General features: G+C 40.7%; 2 protein-coding genes across 6 annotated transcripts in view; both read right to left on the bottom strand.

The window, feature by feature from the left end:
* qsox1 (quiescin Q6 sulfhydryl oxidase 1) overlaps positions 1–7,607 on the bottom strand; it is a 28,010-nt gene extending 20,403 nt beyond the window's left edge. The window contains exons 1-6 of the mRNA XM_069699056.1: positions 7,077–7,607; positions 6,071–6,171; positions 4,830–4,878; positions 3,801–3,903; positions 2,405–2,495; positions 1,968–2,113 (exon numbers count right to left, since the gene is read on the bottom strand). Of these exons, the coding sequence (XP_069555157.1) occupies positions 1,968–2,113; positions 2,405–2,495; positions 3,801–3,903; positions 4,830–4,878; positions 6,071–6,171; positions 7,077–7,368 (782 nt within the window). The 5' untranslated portion in view covers positions 7,369–7,607. The remainder of the gene's footprint in view (positions 1–1,967; positions 2,114–2,404; positions 2,496–3,800; positions 3,904–4,829; positions 4,879–6,070; positions 6,172–7,076) is intronic.
* A 938-nt stretch (positions 7,608–8,545) lies between these two features.
* The window catches only part of cep350 (centrosomal protein 350), a 34,219-nt gene continuing 25,166 nt past the window's right edge, over positions 8,546–17,598 (bottom strand). For all 5 annotated transcript variants that reach the window (XM_069699051.1, XM_069699053.1, XM_069699054.1 and 2 more), the window contains 6 exons: positions 17,489–17,550; positions 15,481–17,378; positions 14,472–15,011; positions 13,775–13,921; positions 12,819–12,941; positions 8,546–12,170 (listed from right to left, as the gene is read on the bottom strand). In XM_069699051.1, the coding sequence (XP_069555152.1) occupies positions 12,003–12,170; positions 12,819–12,941; positions 13,775–13,921; positions 14,472–15,011; positions 15,481–17,378; positions 17,489–17,550 (2,938 nt within the window). In that variant the 3' untranslated portion in view covers positions 8,546–12,002. The remainder of the gene's footprint in view (positions 12,171–12,818; positions 12,942–13,774; positions 13,922–14,471; positions 15,012–15,480; positions 17,379–17,488; positions 17,551–17,598) is intronic.

Below are 17,598 nucleotides of genomic sequence, written 5' to 3'. Positions count from 1 at the left end.
GGACTCAATTACACCTGCGTGTCTGGTGGGAATGTACAGATGTGGAGAAAAAGCCATTCATCCAGTGATCCCCAGGGCCAGCGGGCAGGCAGGCATCAGGGTGGGCTGAGAGTGAATGCATGCACCTGGGACCAGCACACATTACATGCATGACGGATGTGAGATGCCCCTGCAAGCTCTCTCTCTCTCACACACGCGCACACACGCGCACATGCGCGCGCGCACAACACACACACACACACACACACACACACACACACACACACACACACACACACACACACACACACACACACACACACACACAGCTCTCCCAGGATCAATCAGACATTCAGTGATGATGGGAGGCCATCTGTCGCCGTGTGCGGCTGGGGCTTGTTTGGCAGGTGAAGCCAGAAAAGCAATGGCATTGTTTTCATGCAAGAAATTAAAAAACCTCCCTTCTGTACAGTGATGGAGATGAGGGGGGTTGGAAGGGGAGAGATGGAGGGTGAATAAATAAATCAGCAATAAATCATTTCCTTTTTGAATTTGTCAACTAAAACGAGTCCTCTTTGCATGCCAAGTTATTGAAACAGCCAAACAAAGAGGCAGAAACAGCAGATGAATTTGCAGGGTGAGGAATGATCAGCGCCGCTTTATGATAGTGAATAATGGGAACGATTTTGATGCTCTGATCCCATTAAGAGGCCAGATGTTTAAAGGTATTCTCATGAATAGGGTTCAGATAATGAGCACACAACGAAGCTTTTCGGCAGAAAGCAAAGCTGTTGCATGAGGAACAATGGGAACCGGAGAGGAACTAAACTTGATGTTTGTGTAACTCAGATCAAGTTAAAAGAAAACAACCAAGTTTGAAACATTAGAGATCTATACAAAAATATCAGTATGTACCAGATAATACATCCTACACCTCCCAATAACTTATTCTCGCTAGCTTTTAAAATGTTTAAAAAAAAATATGGAATTAAAACTGTTACGTTTATCTTCTCTTTGGCTCACTGGCTGAGTTCAGTCTGCTTATGTCTCCATTTTAAAATGTCCACTATATGTTTGGAGGATTAAAAAACCTTTGTCAGATTTTGTCCTTTCTTTATGTTAATAATAATGTTGATACCACTTTTGATATGTCACTTTTGATGACAAGGAACAACCAACTGTGGGTAGATTCGGGTGGATCGTAAAAAACAGGTGCAACAATAACTACACTGTTTTCAAGTTTTTATTATAACTGTCCTGTACGCCACAGATAACAACAGGCCAATATGTACGTCTTTTAAAGAAGTTGAATGCTTTGATTCAACAAGGTGATGCTTGTTATTGCTCAGCCATAGTTTGTCTCTATACCAACCTGGGCCTCTTCCATTTTGTATGTTCACATCGGATTTTTGTCATTTAAATGGCTGCACCTAGTCTGGACTGCAAGTGGAGGATAAAACACAGTGAGTCTGCACCATAGCTGACTTCACTCCCTTGTAGTTGTGTCCAAATGTATGTATCTATAAATCAGTTACTTGTTTTGTAGCACATTCTGATTGTTTTTTTTTGTTGGGGATGTTCTACTCTTGAAAGGAAATGTATACAGTGTAATTAAAAGGTTAAAGGTTATGTATTTGTCTTAACAAACAACGATTACTTGTATCAGACGTTGTAAAAATTGATGGCTGAAATGTAAACACAACACACTCTTTACCAGCTACACACTGTGTTTGTAAAGCTTTTACAAACTGCTAAACTGAATTGCAATGTGTTACCATAAGGGACACAAAAACATCTACTATATAATGAAAATGTGGACAATTATGCTACACTACTTTAATCAACATAAATCCTCTCCACAAAATATATCTTAAAAGAATAAAAATTGTAGGTCTACCTACAAGATTTATAAGGCAAGGATTATAGGACTGTAACTATGAAAAGCCCTGTGTGACGCAGTGGAAGTAAAAGACTGCACTGATACTCACACTCTGAGTCTGGTGAAGTTACCTCCTGGATAATAAAGGTAACAGGATGGAAACTCAGTCACTCCCAGTTTGGTCACCAGACCTTCCTCAGTGCTCAGGACCCGCCGCACTGCAATGTTCACAAACTGCAGCAGGTCCAGGGTTACCTGAGGCACACAATGCACACAACAGGGAACACAGGGAAAATAATGTTTTTCATGTTACATTTCAACATATTGACTTTTAATATGTTAATGTATGTTTGTCATATCAAGTTATTTGCCATTAAAGAAGCACAAGTGTGCAGTTTGTTTTTCTCACCAAGCAGGAGAGTTTTATTAGTTACATGGTACATAATTGACTGGTGACTGTATTTAGATTCTGTGACAGCATATTTCCTTTGTTGTCGAAACAGAAAGAGACAAACAGCTCAGGTGGATGAACATGCGTGTCGTTACCTCTCGGCCGACGTAGGATTTAGCGTTTTCAAATATCAGGGCCAGGTGTTGAACGTTGTTGGTCTCAAAGAAGATGTCAATCTCTGCTTGGCTAAAGAGAGAAAAGGCACATAGCACTGGGATCAGATGTTCGGATAAAGAAAGTCCAAACACCACCAATAAATAAACGGATTAGCTATTGATCTAGCAGAGATCAAAGGAAATGGGTGCAAAATGTATGCATATATTTTATCAGCCTGCCATCTGCTTTCAAACATGCTTCATCTATTCTCTTTTGCTTAAAACAAATGAATACAGTTAAGAGTTTCAGCTCTGGTATCAGTAAGCCTGAGGGTTCAATTAGAAAAACATAAAAGAAGAAAAAAGGAAGAGAAAAAAAAAAGAACAATGGTACTTTCCCTTTAAATCTAAAAAGAGGAAAAAAACCCACTTCCTGTTTTGTTTTCTGGCTGAATCATCATAGGGAGTGTGTGTCTGTGTATGGGCATTGTAGTATGTGGGCACAGCAGGGTGGCTTTATAGTAATATTGAACAAGTGGAGAGTCTTCTGAGTAAAATTGTGTTGTTGTATCAGTCAGTCATAAAGGGCTCACTTTAGAGTTTTATTAGTTCTGTTTATAATTTCCTTACAGCATGTATAGTTTGATTGAATAAACTGTGTTTATAATGTTGCCTTGTCAAATGTATGAATTCCTGCAACAGAAAACTTTGGTGTCAGATGCAAATGAATAAAACAGAACTGAAGAAAGACTACTGACATACATTAAACTAAAAATGATGCATTTGTAGAAATGCATAAGCATAAGCAGCAAGCAGTTCAGCACATATATTACCTTTATTCCTTACAGTATTAACTAGTGGTCAGGGGTGTAGCAAAAACATTCTGATCCCTATGCATAAGCAGACTTTGTGGGCCCCCTTTCTTTTTTGATCCATGCTGCTGATGCATCTTTTGAATTTTTATTTAACAAATAATGAGGCCAACAACTGCACAAATGTGATGGTTTTAAGTTTAGTCACCAAGTAATAATAATCTATGATCTGTGGTTCAGGTTGGCACTTTTGCAAATGCACCACATTTCATTCTACCTTTTAATCCAGGCTTTTACAAGAACCCTCTCTCCCAATGGGGCACATGGTCAGACCTCCCCACCCACTAACATGCCCCTGCTACTGGTAAGTACTAGTACAGGTGGAAAAATGTTTACTACCACACTACAGCATTGTGAAAACATCACGACAGTAATATATTGCAAAAAAAAAAAAAGAGAAAGAAACTGTTGACAGATATTTGGAAAATAAATTAATCTTACGTTAGTTCAATGTCAGTGATTAAACAAACAAAGATAATTAGGGACTACATAGACTAACAGTGAAATGATGCCTGTGTGTTTACCTGGTGGGCTCCAGTGGGGGGCAGGCGGGGGGCCAAGGCTCATCATGGGTTTCCAGCTTGTCTATGATCTTGTTACGGAGACCTCGAACATCTCGGGGAAAATCTGGAAGTCAAAGGTCAAAGATAACTGCACTATTAAAGGGATTTTCCTGGTTTCTGGATGACTTAGGTTGTGGTAGCAGACTATGACTAAAGAGTATGCATTCTCACATAATTTTGGACCATTATTATTACAAGAATAATTTAAAAATGGACAGTCTGCCATTAAAATAATAATCACCCAACACTGGTAAGACAAAGCTTATGGTGACTTATTATGGGGTTCCATTTGTGCCAAAAATATGTTGACATGTTCACGTCTTGAACATGTGACATAACTTTTAGCAATGTTTATTCAGCTTTGAACTGCACTTCTGTCATGCCATTGAGCCCTTACTGTTGTGCATGTTGTTCTGATTTGTCCTTTGACTGTGTTGATTTGCATGTTCTGTGACTGTTGTTCTTTCAGATGTGTAATTAGACTATTTGTGCACAACAACACGGTCAAAAGACACATCAGAACAACATGCACAACAGTAAGGGCTCAACGACATGACAGAAGTACAGTTCAAAGTTGAATAGACGGTGACAAATGTTTTGTGATAAAACATGTTCAGTAGACAGACAGTGAACATTTTAACATACCTTTGGCACAAATGTGCATAGCTCATATGCCGTGAAAAAAATGCTGGGTGCTGCACTTAAGTGTTGTAATGGTAGGAAAAACCCTGTATTAAACAAGTGTGAAATCATTGGTACACAGTGCATTCAGCTACACATTGGGGCTGGCCTCAGCCAACATGAAATAAAGGCTGTTTACCAATTTGATGATAAAAAATATATCTGACAAGACAAATAGCCAGTACACATATTACTACGCCAACACAATGCCTGTTGAAACTGCACCATCTCTGTGAAAGACTATATAAACTGAAGTCTGTAATTAAACAAACTGAAATCTCCTTTAATTGCTTCTGTGAGAAGTAATACCTTTAAAAGCCACTCCAGTAGAATCGGCCTTGAGGTAGGCATGGAAAAACTGTAAAGTGCAAATAGAGGGAGGTTCGGGGTAGGGAGGAAGAAGAGAGAAAGAGAGTGAAGTGAGATCAGATTAGATAACCCTCGCAAGACCATGATAGGAGCACAGCAAAGTTGTGTAACGTAGGGGGGAGGGGGGGTTCACGCTGCCCGTCTTGACCTCCAAACCCTGGTTAAAATGAGTCGCAGATGTTAAAGCTCCATTGCGAGTTCAAACAGAAGGAGCTCTTTGTTTCACTGGATGACCGAGAGAAGAGGCTTTAACGCACACTGCTGTGCTGACTAAACAGATATGCTCCAAATACAAATGCAGATGTTTAAAGTGGGAGCGTTTCTGCAGTGTGGCTGCTGATCATGCAAAAGTTAACTCCACTGGGAATACACTATTCCATCTACTATATCTAACCCAATCTGTCAAATGCATGAATATTCAGGACATCAGAAATCATACATTAACCGCACTGCAGTGCACACTAAACACAAAATTATACTGCATTCTGATACGACTGCTAGGAGTACAATCCCTGGTTTACTCATTAATAACAAAATAGATCCTTACAGTGAGGTTACTGAATGACTAACTCAAAGAAATGTAGTCTACTTTGAGTTGGACTGCAAACATTCCTAATTTTATAGCCTGTTCAGAACATGTTTGAGAGAAACATGGAGACACATGGGACCAGAACTGGGATGTACCTTAATATGCTACTGTAAAATAAAAGAGAGCGTGATTTAAAATTTTTTTCTGTTACGCAAGTTATGGTACAAACAACAACAAAAGTTGAAGAATCCGAGTGATTAGCTTGAAGGAGCACCTGGGTGCTTCTCTTTTTTTTTAATTAAGGGATAATCCAACAGGATTAAGTTAAATTGGGGAGATAACTAGTGATTATTTTCCTTATTATTCCAGTTAACAAAATCACATTATTTTTCCTCTCCAGACATATTTCAATTTACGTACTGTACATAAAAACACACACACAAAAAAAGGTGCTGTCTGTTCTTTTTTCTTTCTTTTTTTAGATTTACCATTCCAACTGTGTCTTTCATACAGTCCTTTATTACAATGACAAGAGTGATTTTCACCATCTGATGATGAGCTTCAGTGAATACAAGAGTGAATTCCCATTCAGCAGCCACTATAAAAGAGGAAAAAGCACAGCATGTGGGTGTGAGCACACAGTTTATGATACCTTGATTGTGGGATACCCTCTGATTTTGTAGCGGGCGCAGACTTTCCGGTTCTCCTCTGCAGCGCAGTCTATAGCTGCCAGGTTCACAGCTGGCGTCCACTCTGAAGAACGGACATCAAACAGTTAGGGAGAGCCACAGTAAATATTTACTGTACCGTCTTGTGTGCCCTGTGCAGTCCCTTGGGGTCCTAGGGTGTCCTATTGTGCCATGTGTGCCAATAAAGACGTTTTTAAGGCCTGTATTCTGGGTCATCCTCATTATCCAGTATTTACTTTTCTATCTATTTGTGAAAGAAAGTAACATAACTACATGTGGTGTCCTTGGTGGGCCAAAACAGACAGTTTGTGGTACAAAATAACTATTTTATGTTATCAACAGGATTGTTGTAGCCTAAACTGGCTTAATGCTGATGTGCAGCTACTCCCTCGACATGATCCGAATTATAATTATTCCTAATTTTTCTGAAGTCCTGTCAAAGTATCCTGCCTCCGAGGCAGCAGGGCATGTGATACAGTGTGTGAGAGTGAAACACAGGACCGAAATACCCTGTGACTGTGCTGGGCCCTCAGCAGAAACTTTGCCCTTGACTATCATCCTAATCATATTTATTCTCATGGCTCTGTGATATTTGTTTTGGCATGGGCTACAGGGAGAAACCTCAATTGGAGGACGTGATGGAGAGCCACAGATTAAAAACACTTTCATTAGATCACATGTTCTAATTAACAGATAGAAACAGCAGCTTGGTGCTCTCGTTGTTTCCATGTAGATAAGCAAGTCTGGACATATTAAAGCGAAGAGACTGAATGATGGATTTTAGTCCTAAAATGTTTACCTGGAACTTTTTGTTGTCTTATTTTATGGGAATAACACAGGATTTAAATTTACAACTGTTTGCAAACAGAGTGAAGTAGGATCGCATCCGATTATACTGGACTATTGATAACATTGGCAGTTAAAAAAAAAAAGGTGCCGCTGCGTGCCTCGCTGCAGCTCCGTACCAACCTTTAATGTCTCTGGCCAGGCTTTTGTAAACCGGAGAAAAGGCGATACAGTGTCCGCACCACGAAGCGTAAAACTCCACCACCGTAGCAGCTGTGGAGTTGATCAAAACAGACTCCTCATTTCCCGGACTCAACAAGATGATCTGGTCCGAAACGGTGTACAGCCCGGCCTCCGCAGCGGAGAGGAAAAACAGACACAAACACAAGCACACGGCAGATGTTGCCGTCTTTCTGGGAGATATGTGTATTTCTTCAGTAAACCGAGACGTGGCACGGCCGCAGCGCCGCGCCATCTTCCCCCTCTGAGTAGCTGCTGCTGCCGCCGAGCGTTAGTCTGAGCTCAGGCACTTTTCAACCTCTCTGTCACTAAACTTGACACAACTTTTTCTCCCTCTCCTCTCTTTTTTTTCTTCTTTTTTTATGGCCAGTGGGCTCCGTGGGTCCTCCCCCTGCCGAGCGAGCTCACAGTGCCCTAGAAAACTCCGCTCACAACTCTGCTCTGCCTCTCATTAAATTTACTCGATGAAATGAAATCATGTAACGATGGCGATTTAAAGTGACGTGTGGGACAAGAAGTAGGCAGCCACACACCACTTCCATACAGGAAATAACACGTAATGACTATTATTGAAATGCATCTGCATGAAACGTGCTATTTAAACAAAGTGTGATTGATTTTTCAACTTTCAACTTTCAACTGCATCTCATGGTCTTCCTCAGCAAATGGAAGTTATATCTCTGAGACAGCCGAGCAAACTTTATTCTTTTAGGAAGATTATGAAATGTGTTTGAAAGGAAGAGTTTAAAAAAACGTGGTGGCCTTTAATGTTTTTTGAAAGTAAAACTTCCCTTTTATTTTGCATGCATTGAAAAAACGCCAAATAGTTTCGATTTTCGATTCATTTCTATAAAAGTACACGGCTGTCTTTCTCCACAGTCAGTGTAAACAAAACTATTACTGTTAGAATTCAATTAGGGCCTAACATAAATCCACTCACTAAAAATGTCAGTTAAAGTGTCCTAAATATGAATTTATACATTTGTTTTCATTGAGCTTCATTTAGTTATGTATTGTGAATGTTGTCTCCTTATTTTTTGAAGAAAAAAACCCCAGAAATAAACCCCAACAACTTCAGACTGAAAAAAAAAAAGTAGAACGTGCCCTGAAATTATTAACTGTACAATAAACACAGAAAAATCCCAGAAATATAAGGATTTTAACGCTGCTTTTGCCCAATTTAAGTCAAATGGGCTGCAGCCAAACAGTCTTTCTTGTAAAATGTTTTGATAAAATAACAACTGTGCCTTTAATGTGACCTGGCACAATTTAACACTGGGCCAAAACCACTTTCAAAAACTGACAAACCTCAACACCAGAGTTTGGTCACGAACCTAAACATTATGGGGACGCAGCAACGCGTGCTAACGCCGTCTGCAAATTAAAACCAGAACACAGTGCGGGGTAGTGGATTCTTTAGAAACAAGGAAAGCTTTATTTACAGTCTCAAATTTCATTTTGTTAACAAATATATACTATGTACGTATTTGCAAAGTAAACAGTGTTTATTTTACAACAATCTTCCAGGTTACAGTAGCAGTGGGTCAGATTGGATATTTACACCCATAAAAGAATTGTACAAGTCTTGAAGTGCACTTAGCGCACACTCATAGCACATTATTATAAATATTCATAAACATTTCAAAAGAGGGAGAAGGAACTCTAGTCTGACTGGGTTAATGTGATAATCAGATATTTTGTGCCTACTTACTCGGATCAAACCATACATTTGATGTAGCTGCTCCTTCTCCCTGTGAGGAAAACTGACCTCCGACCAGCAGATAGGAGCAAAACCACCCTACTCCAAACAGCTTCAGGCTACTTGAAGACTTGTTGTATCTACAGATGACAGCAGAGGTCTGAGCTGTTTGGCCCGCACACACAAAACAACGACTAAGACCAAGTACTGCATAGTTACAGAGGGGAACTTAACTTCCTCCTACATACAATCAATTCAAGAGGACAATGCTAGAGGGGTTTGCAATAAAGCCTTGCAGGAAATGTTTCTAAGGTACTAATCATGTTACCATTACAGCTACATATGCCTACAGACCAGACATACATGTCATACAGCATGGAGATTGGTATCAAATGTTTTTGGTCTTTTTTCCGACATTATATAATTTACAGTTTGAACATACACCTTAGCCATGGTTAAAACATTAAGAGAGTAGAAAAGAAAAGAAAAAAAAAGACAACGTAAGTACTCAGTTTAAGGTCACTTTAGCTCCAAACAATCAGTGAGGATTAATGAGCTCTGTCACATACACCACACTGAGTTTGTACAGTTTGTTGGATCAAAACAAGCCCTTGGATACAGTCCTACGTGCTCAGGCGCCCGAGCTCAATGACTCACACTGTTTGTAGTCAGTGTGTGTGTGTGGGCAGTGTCCACAAACTAGTTTCTGATACAGTATATCAATAAAATGACTCATCTGTGTGCGTTGGCGCAGACACACGGGGGACTTGACAAACAGCAGGTATAATTTTAGACTCTTAACATTACTCAGGCTGAGGCACAGGGAAATGAAAAGGTTTAAAAAAAAAAAAAAAAACAACAACAAAGAAAAACATCCTCTTCAACACTATGCTTCAATACAGAAAGATTGATAAGGCAGAAAAAGAAGTACTGGTAAACCGGTAGGAAGGAAGAGCAGCCGTTTGAGGATCATTTACAAAATGCTAGTTTACAGCAGTTGAAAGAGACATTCAAAGAAAATAGGTCCAAAGGATGTTGAGACATCAACACAACTTCTTACAAATCTACAGCTGAACTTATAGAGGCACTTGAACTGAATCTGGAGAAAGACTTCCGCTGGAGTCTGACTACATAAACAGGCTACGTCGAGACGTCGAATGCTGTGAAGACGGATGTTTCACGGCAGCTAGAGGAGCATGTAGCCGTGCTGCTACGTGACCAGATGGTATCTTGTGGCAAATGTTCTGCTAACAAACTTCACTGTGGCAACTAATGAAGAAACTAGACAGGTCAAAGAAAGAAGGATAAATAAGGCTCAAATCCAGCATTTCAGTACTGTCCCATCATGGGATTCTAAAAATATCAAGTTAAGCCTTCCGCCGGTCGTCTGTGTCTCACTTGCAAACTATATACTGATGTGGGTTTTGAGTTTACACTGTAAAAACGGGAGCATGCACAATAAACGTAGCTTGATTTTTGAGTGTGACAGACGGACTCTTGCGTTGTATAAAATAGCCAAAACAGAAGCAAAAACTGAGGAGCAGCAAGCAGTGAAATCAAAACATTAAAACACTTCCACCGCACACCTTTAGTTTCTGCACGGGGAAAACCCAATGAAGGCCAAATCATCGGACATGTAGACATTTTCCCTGGCTGTGTGAGAATTTTTTCCGACCTGTTAGCAGAGGTACACAGTTTATGCTTTATATTAACATACAGTACGCGAGTGGGACACAGTGATTGCATTGACCAGCTGGACAGTTGTGGCCACATTAAAAGTCACACAGTTAGTCAAACAGTTTCAATTAATTATTAACAACTTTAAATACTAAAACAGATTTTCTCCATGTGTTTTTTTTTTCTGCTTTCGCCAACATAAGGTATTGCCATATTCACATTCACATTTCCATTTGTGCTTTTACATCAATATTAGATTTTCTTTACACGATGTGAAAATTATCTCTGTGTTGAGTAGATCATTTACAATTCTGAATGTTTCTTTCTCCTCCAATCAAATGTTTCCACACAATAAATAAGTAAGGAGGCAAAATGTTTCATATAATATCTGAACCCAGTGATGTTCTGATACAGTGCAGTGTGACCTCATCAAATCAGCGACAAATTGTTTCTGCGCTCCTCCAGATTTAAATGATTATGAAGTTAAAGTGCTGACTCTTTGCTTTTATATGTTTGAGGGTCTTTATAGTCATATTAGTTGACGTGTTGGATTTGTTTATACTTTGTCCCAAAATTTAAACAGTGCAGCGAGACAACGGACTGAAAAATACAGTCAAAGTAAACAGTCGCTGTTCTTTAGTGATTGAGTCATGTGACCTCAGTCCAACTGAGCACGTATTTGTCAAAGACCAAACAGCAAACTAACAAGAAGTGAAGAGAGCAGAAGTCTTCAGCCATTTTTCCATTAACATAAACTAACAGGTCGCTAAAATGTGGGACTGTGGATTAAAAGAACAACAAGTCCTCCACTAATCACTAGATGTGGATGTAAAAACCCTCAAATTAAAGATAAATGTTAACACTTTAACCTAATAGTCACTGTTTAATTTCAATGTGCTGGATTACAAAGCAACAATGTGCCACTGTCAAATCACAGACTGCACTGTATATTCATCTTCTCCTATTCTATTACAATTTTTGAATCCATATATATGTATATATACACATATATACACATTTACTTAAAGATTCAATACAAAATTTAACAACCAACTGCTGCCCCGGGTGGGATGTTATATCAAAGTCCACAGAGGAACAATCAACTTAGCAGCATCCATGGACTTTCACATGCGTACAAATTGCACAGTCCATCCCACCAACACATCCAGTCGTTCTCCACCTGGCAGTAAGAAAAGGACCAGTCCAGGAGGCGAGAACTGAGACTAGATGGTGGTTAGGTTTCCGAAGGCTGGATCGCTCAAGAGGCATTTTGTGTGTTAAACAAATTATAGCACGACTTCACGTAGCTGAAGCAAATTCAGCAAATGAATGTCACAGAAATAAGGACAAGTTGTTTATTAGCTGAGAGGTAATACTGGGACTGAAGGCATCAGAGGGTTACTGTTGGCACATCAGCTGGTGGAAGCCCGAGCGGCGGTGAGGGGCGAGGAAAGACCGGGACTGAACTAGAAGTCGGGAGCATCGAGTCAATGTCAGGAGAGGGTGTCTCTTTTGGCCCTCTTGTCAGAAATTAGCGTGAGCACATTTGCGGTGTCCTTCAGCAGAGCATCGAAGATACTGTCTGCCAGCTGCAGCTTGACAAACAGCTCGTCCTCGTCGTAGTTGACCCACTGGGCCTCCTCCTCGTGGAGTTCCTGAACCTGACAGATAAACAGGGTGGACCACATATAAGATGATGACTGCCTTATAGTCTATTGCAGTTAATTAAGTATACTCTACACAGTAAGGTCTTCCCTTTAATGTGCCCTGAGGTGAAAAGTCTTTACAAAGTCTTAAAGAACTGAACATTACTGGGCGTCTAGCATGTGTCGTTATCAAGCTGTTGCTTAATGAAGAGCAGCACCCGATGTCAAATACTGTTGTGAACATACAATAGACGACCATCTACTGTACTCTGGCTCTGACCGGCTAGTACTTGTTACCTTCGCTGTTAGAATATCGATATCAGGGTCAGAGCCATTCAAAGGTGATCAAACACGTGATGTATTCATCACTTTAGCGCATGTCACACAGCTGATCTGGTGAAATGCGTCGTGTATGTGAACACCATCATATTTCATGTAAACAGCAAACCAGAAATCTTTAATCAGAACTTTTAAAAAGTGTGCATGTAAATGCAGCTAATGATTGACTTCATAAAAATGAATGGAACATGAAAGACTCATTTTCAATTCATGTTTCCAACATTAAAACCTAAAATTTCAGTACAAATTCTAAAACTGTTGCTGCCATTTAAAGGAAATAAATTGTGTCGCAAATAGTACGAAATTTAAAATGGTTGGACTCACCAGTATGTGATCGACTCTGTCCCGCTTCTTTCTGCCAAATTTGAGCATCTTCTGCCAGTCAGTCTTCTGGCTCTGGTCTTTCGTCAGACCATACAGTTTCAGTATTTCTGCTGTGATGAATTCCTGTTCCACAAAGTAAGAAAAAACAAAAAAAAACATCATGTCATCTTCTGTGTAAAAAGCATGATGCTTTGTAGCCTTTGTCTAAATTTGGCAGAGAAGAAACCAACCAATTAAAAGTCCCACTAATCTATTCTGAAAATACAGCTGTCCTACATGAACATACCATTTTGAAATGGCAACATAACATTACACGACAACGGGACTCGGGAAAAGTCCAGATTTACTGGGACATGCCCTTCGTTAATGTGAGCCACACCTAACAAGTGAAATGAACGGAGAGAAAACACCAAGCATTGTGTGCTCCGAGAAGGACACTCTATCAGCAAAACACTCAATCTGTCATCATCCACATTTGGGGTTGAGTTCGAAAATTGACAACTCGATTGAGATCAAAAGGCGCAAAGGCAGAGACAAAAACACCAGCAGCAGATTAAACTACATAGCTGAGAGTAAAATCCAGAAAAACAGATGAGAAACAGCAGCGGGAATCGCTTCAGAGATCAATTAAAATGACCAGAGACAACAGAGGTGGAAACGGGATCAACGCGAGCGGCTACGGAAGGCCAGTAATTACAGTGGAAACCATTCATTAGCTCAAAGAATATGACAGATGGGATTAAATGAGCGATGAGAACATCCAAGTCTGTTTTTCTTGTAATAGTGTAGGTGAATTTAACGTTCTTATTTATTCATCTATAAACAGTTCGGTGAAATTCTGGATGCAAACTTAAAAAACATCTGCCAAAAGCACTAAGAAAGCAGTGAGGCTGTTTTGTAAATCTAAAACACAAGTTTCTCTTTCTGTTGGTGTTGACGGTCCTGCAGTTCTGTACCTGGATTTTGGTGATGTCTCCTGGAGCCTTGACTCTGTGAAATGAGGAAGACTTGACCCGACGCGGTTTGACCCACTGGGGCTGATCAGTGTTTGGGTCTTCAGCATAGATGTCCTGAAGTATCTCCCATGTCAGGTCGTACACGGCCTAGGAAGAGAGAAAAAAAGAGACATGAGTGATGAAATATGTTATCTTATTTAGAGCTGATGTTAAAACTGAAGTTGATAAGGTTTCTCGTGTTGAGCAACCCCAAATCAAGTGAAAGATAAAGAGGGAGATAACAAGTCATCAATATTCACTGATCAAAAGCTCGAGTATTTCATTCAAAATCAACGCGTCTGACAAACTGAGGCAATATGTGGAGCAAAAGTGTTTTTGAAAGAGCGAACGTTTCTCAGAAGCACAGGGATATCTAATAGTTGTATGCCTAAAGCAGTATTGAGTAGAAAGCAAGATGTTCATCAGACAAATTTTCTGAATAATGGGGAACTTGCCAGGCATTTAACCTCAGTGGACAAATGTAGATGAAGTGCTATCTTTAAGGCTGCCTTTTCCGGAGGATGACAATTGGGGGTAAATCTAAAATATTTGCCAGCTCGAATTGTCGGGAAAGGAAAGAAAAGTCATGTATGGGTATTTTTTTTTTTTATATATATATATACATACATTATCCTTATGTGCTTGCTCAGATTTGTACCTTTCTGTAGCTGTGGATAGAAAGGGCCTCCTGGTCCTGGCTGCTGGCCTCTTTACCGAGATACTCTTTTGAAGGTTGAGGGTTTGGCAGATGCGCAAGGGTCAGTGCTCTGTCCTTCCCCAGGTCACAGCTCTGCCAGATCTCCTGTGTTGCAGCGTGGACCATCTTTTCCAACTCCGCGGCTGAGTGGGGCACGACCATGGCAGGCTGCTCAGGTAGTTTAGGAGGCAAGGGGAGAGGAAGCTCAGGTCTAGGTGGAGTCTTTGCCTGCAGTTCTCCACCTGATGATGAAACCACCCCACCCATAGGTGGTCCGGCTGATGAGCAAGACCTTCCAAGTCCTCCTCCCTGCCTTGCCTCCTCCTCCTCTTCCGCTTGCTGTTTCAGTCTCTGCTGTTCCCTACGAGAGCTGAGGCCAAAGTCCTCATCAAACCAGTCCTGATCATCACCAAGCTCATCTAGCAGTTCACGACTCAGTTCCAGCTCTGCTAGTCGCTTGGCAAGCTCTTCTTGACCACTGGCGCCCAACACTGGACTCTCCTGTTGTGAGAATAAGTAAAGGAAATGTGAATTTTATACTGACCTTTAACTCTAGATTAGAAACATCTATTAATATTAATATATATTCAAAGCATGACAGCCCAAGTCTTAAACACGAATGTAGCCTTGAACAGTTACCTTTCTTGATGTTTCAGACTCAAAAGCCTTCAGCAAATATACACAATTCAATAGTCTGTCAATATAAAGTTGGACTTTGACTGAACACATCCCGAAAACTAGGTTTGTCTCGGTCAAACAAACAAGTACTGCTTGTCAGTAACTAGATAATATCACTGTGAGTGTTTCCCCACACACAAAGTTCTGAAGTCAAACCAATCACGACATAACACAGCATCATCAGTTTAAAAGGCTTTGGTGACTTGTAGTTGGGGCTTAATTGGTATCTACCAAACACACAGAGACAAATTGCTACCTTCTTTCAACACTCAAGAATCAGAAATACACTCACTGGTCTGTTACAGAGTTCAGGAGAAGACAGTTCCTCTTTTTCAGCAGGTAGAAAGAAAGGCAGACCATCTTTTTGTTCCACTGAAGACATCCACTCTCCTCCTTCTTCAGCTTCTTCAACAAACAGGTCACCATTCGTCTGGTTGGCAGCTTCAATCTTTTTCTCTTTAGCCTTTTTAATTTCAGCAAACTGCTCCACAGCATCTTTCACAAAGTTGTGGAGAAGCTTGTCTGTAAATGTGTCCACCAAATCTTTGTCCTTTTGTTCTGTCTTATCATCCCTGGTATCTGTTGTAAGATCAGCAGGAGGAAAGTGGGGTTGTGAGTCTTCGTTTTCGCTCTCAACAAGGGTTGTAATCTCCTGATTGATGAGAGGCGTCTGTGGTGTCTTTATAAAATCCAACGCTATGTCGCGAGCGTTGCCATTAGAAATTGGATGCTTGGATTCTTTGTTAAGGTGTGAGTTCAGGTGGGATATGGTCTTCAGTGCAGCCTGGTTCTTCTGAAGAGAATCATCCATAACCTTTTTACCTACAGACCCAATGTCTTTATGAGATGTTTGTTCATTTTTGCTCTTCAGATTTCTTTGTTTTTGGGAAACGTCCTCCTCTGTTTTGTACTTATTCTCACCTTTATCTGAAAAGTCATCAAAGAAGGAGTCCTCGTCCTCTGTGGTGTCTGTGGAGAGTTCAAACTTGTCTGGGAGGTGTGAGATTTTGTCTGGAGGAGCAAAGATTCCATGGCACTCCTCACACTCAAAGTATACCACCCCATCATAAGTGCCATTGTTGCTGCCTTCAGACTTATCTAACTCCACACCTGCCCAGAAGCCATTGGCGAAGCTGGTCTGGCCTTTGAACCTGAGAGTACCAGGCTGGACGCCGCCAACAAGAACCCGGTCTTCAATGTTAAAACTTGGCATTTCATCCATAACAGGAGAGAGAGGGGTCTGCAGAGGAGCGATGGGTGGTGAGTGGCTGGAATTAATGCTCTTACTGTCATGTTTAAAGTCTTCTGTTTTCTTATAGAAAGCAAACAGTCTTTCAGATTGATGGCCTGATTCACTCCTGTCAGAATGGTGACTCAGCGCCTCGGGTATTTCCTCCTCTACCACTTCATCATGGCTGTCATATGTTGATGCTCTGCTCAAGGAGTCCTTTCTTGGAACCTGCATGTCAGCAGGGGAAAGTGAGGTTTGAGACTCAAGCTTGGAGCTATGACGCTCTTCTCTGGGTGAAGAATCCACTGATGACTCAAAGTCGTCGTGGTAACCATCTGCTGTGGGAGAAGCCTCAATATCTTTTATGGGTGCCATATTTAAAGATAAGGCGACTGAGTCCGGTGAGCGGGAGCGGTCAGCGGATGAAGAGCTGTAGCTTGGATGAGGTGAGGTTTTGAAGTCCACTGCAGCTGAATGTGTCTCACTAGAGGCAAAAACACTTGACTTCACAGCTTCCTCCATTTCAGATATTTCCCTCTGCTTCAGTTCTTTATCCTGCTCAAGGCTCACAGACGGAGCATGTTGATGTTGTTCATCAGTGAACGAGGAAACATATTTCGATGTGGACAACTTTTCTTGGGAGTCGAGTCTGTCTTCCTGCTCAAGTTTGAGAAGATTTTGAGAGTGTTCCTCCTCAAACCTGGAGCTTATTTCCACCTCTAGCTCTTCCTGTATATCTGATCTATGATCAGACCCAATCTCATCTGCAGACTCTGCATTGTCTTCCTTGGAGGAAGGTCTGAAAAGACCCTCAGTAGATTGAGGGCTCCTCTGTCCTTGGTCTGGCCACTCAGGGCCGTCATTCAGGGCCACAGTTGGAGTGACAGTTTGTTGCTCCTCACTGGACAAGGCTTCAGGCAGTGAAGTTGATCTACTATGATCTCGCTGAGGAAGGGCATCTATTATAATAGAGAGATTCACGTTATTATTTACATTTTTTTTTTGACAATACATTGTTCATAAATACTGTAAATAACATATACAATAATGGTGAATATAAAGCACTTACTGCGATGTAATGATGCGTCAATTTGTGTTCTTTCAGAATCTGCGATTTTGCTGCTTTCCGACCTGTAAAATAGGGATTTGCTGTTTAGTTGCACACCATTCATATTTAAA

The sequence above is a fragment of the Brachyistius frenatus genome, unplaced genomic scaffold, assembly GCF_029030835.1.
Source record: "Brachyistius frenatus isolate BFR_SWC_R1_liver_20210118 unplaced genomic scaffold, ASM2903083v1 Contig_29, whole genome shotgun sequence".
NCBI classification, from domain to species: domain Eukaryota; kingdom Metazoa; phylum Chordata; class Actinopteri; family Embiotocidae; genus Brachyistius; species Brachyistius frenatus.
This window is presented reverse-complemented; position numbering and strand designations above follow the sequence as displayed.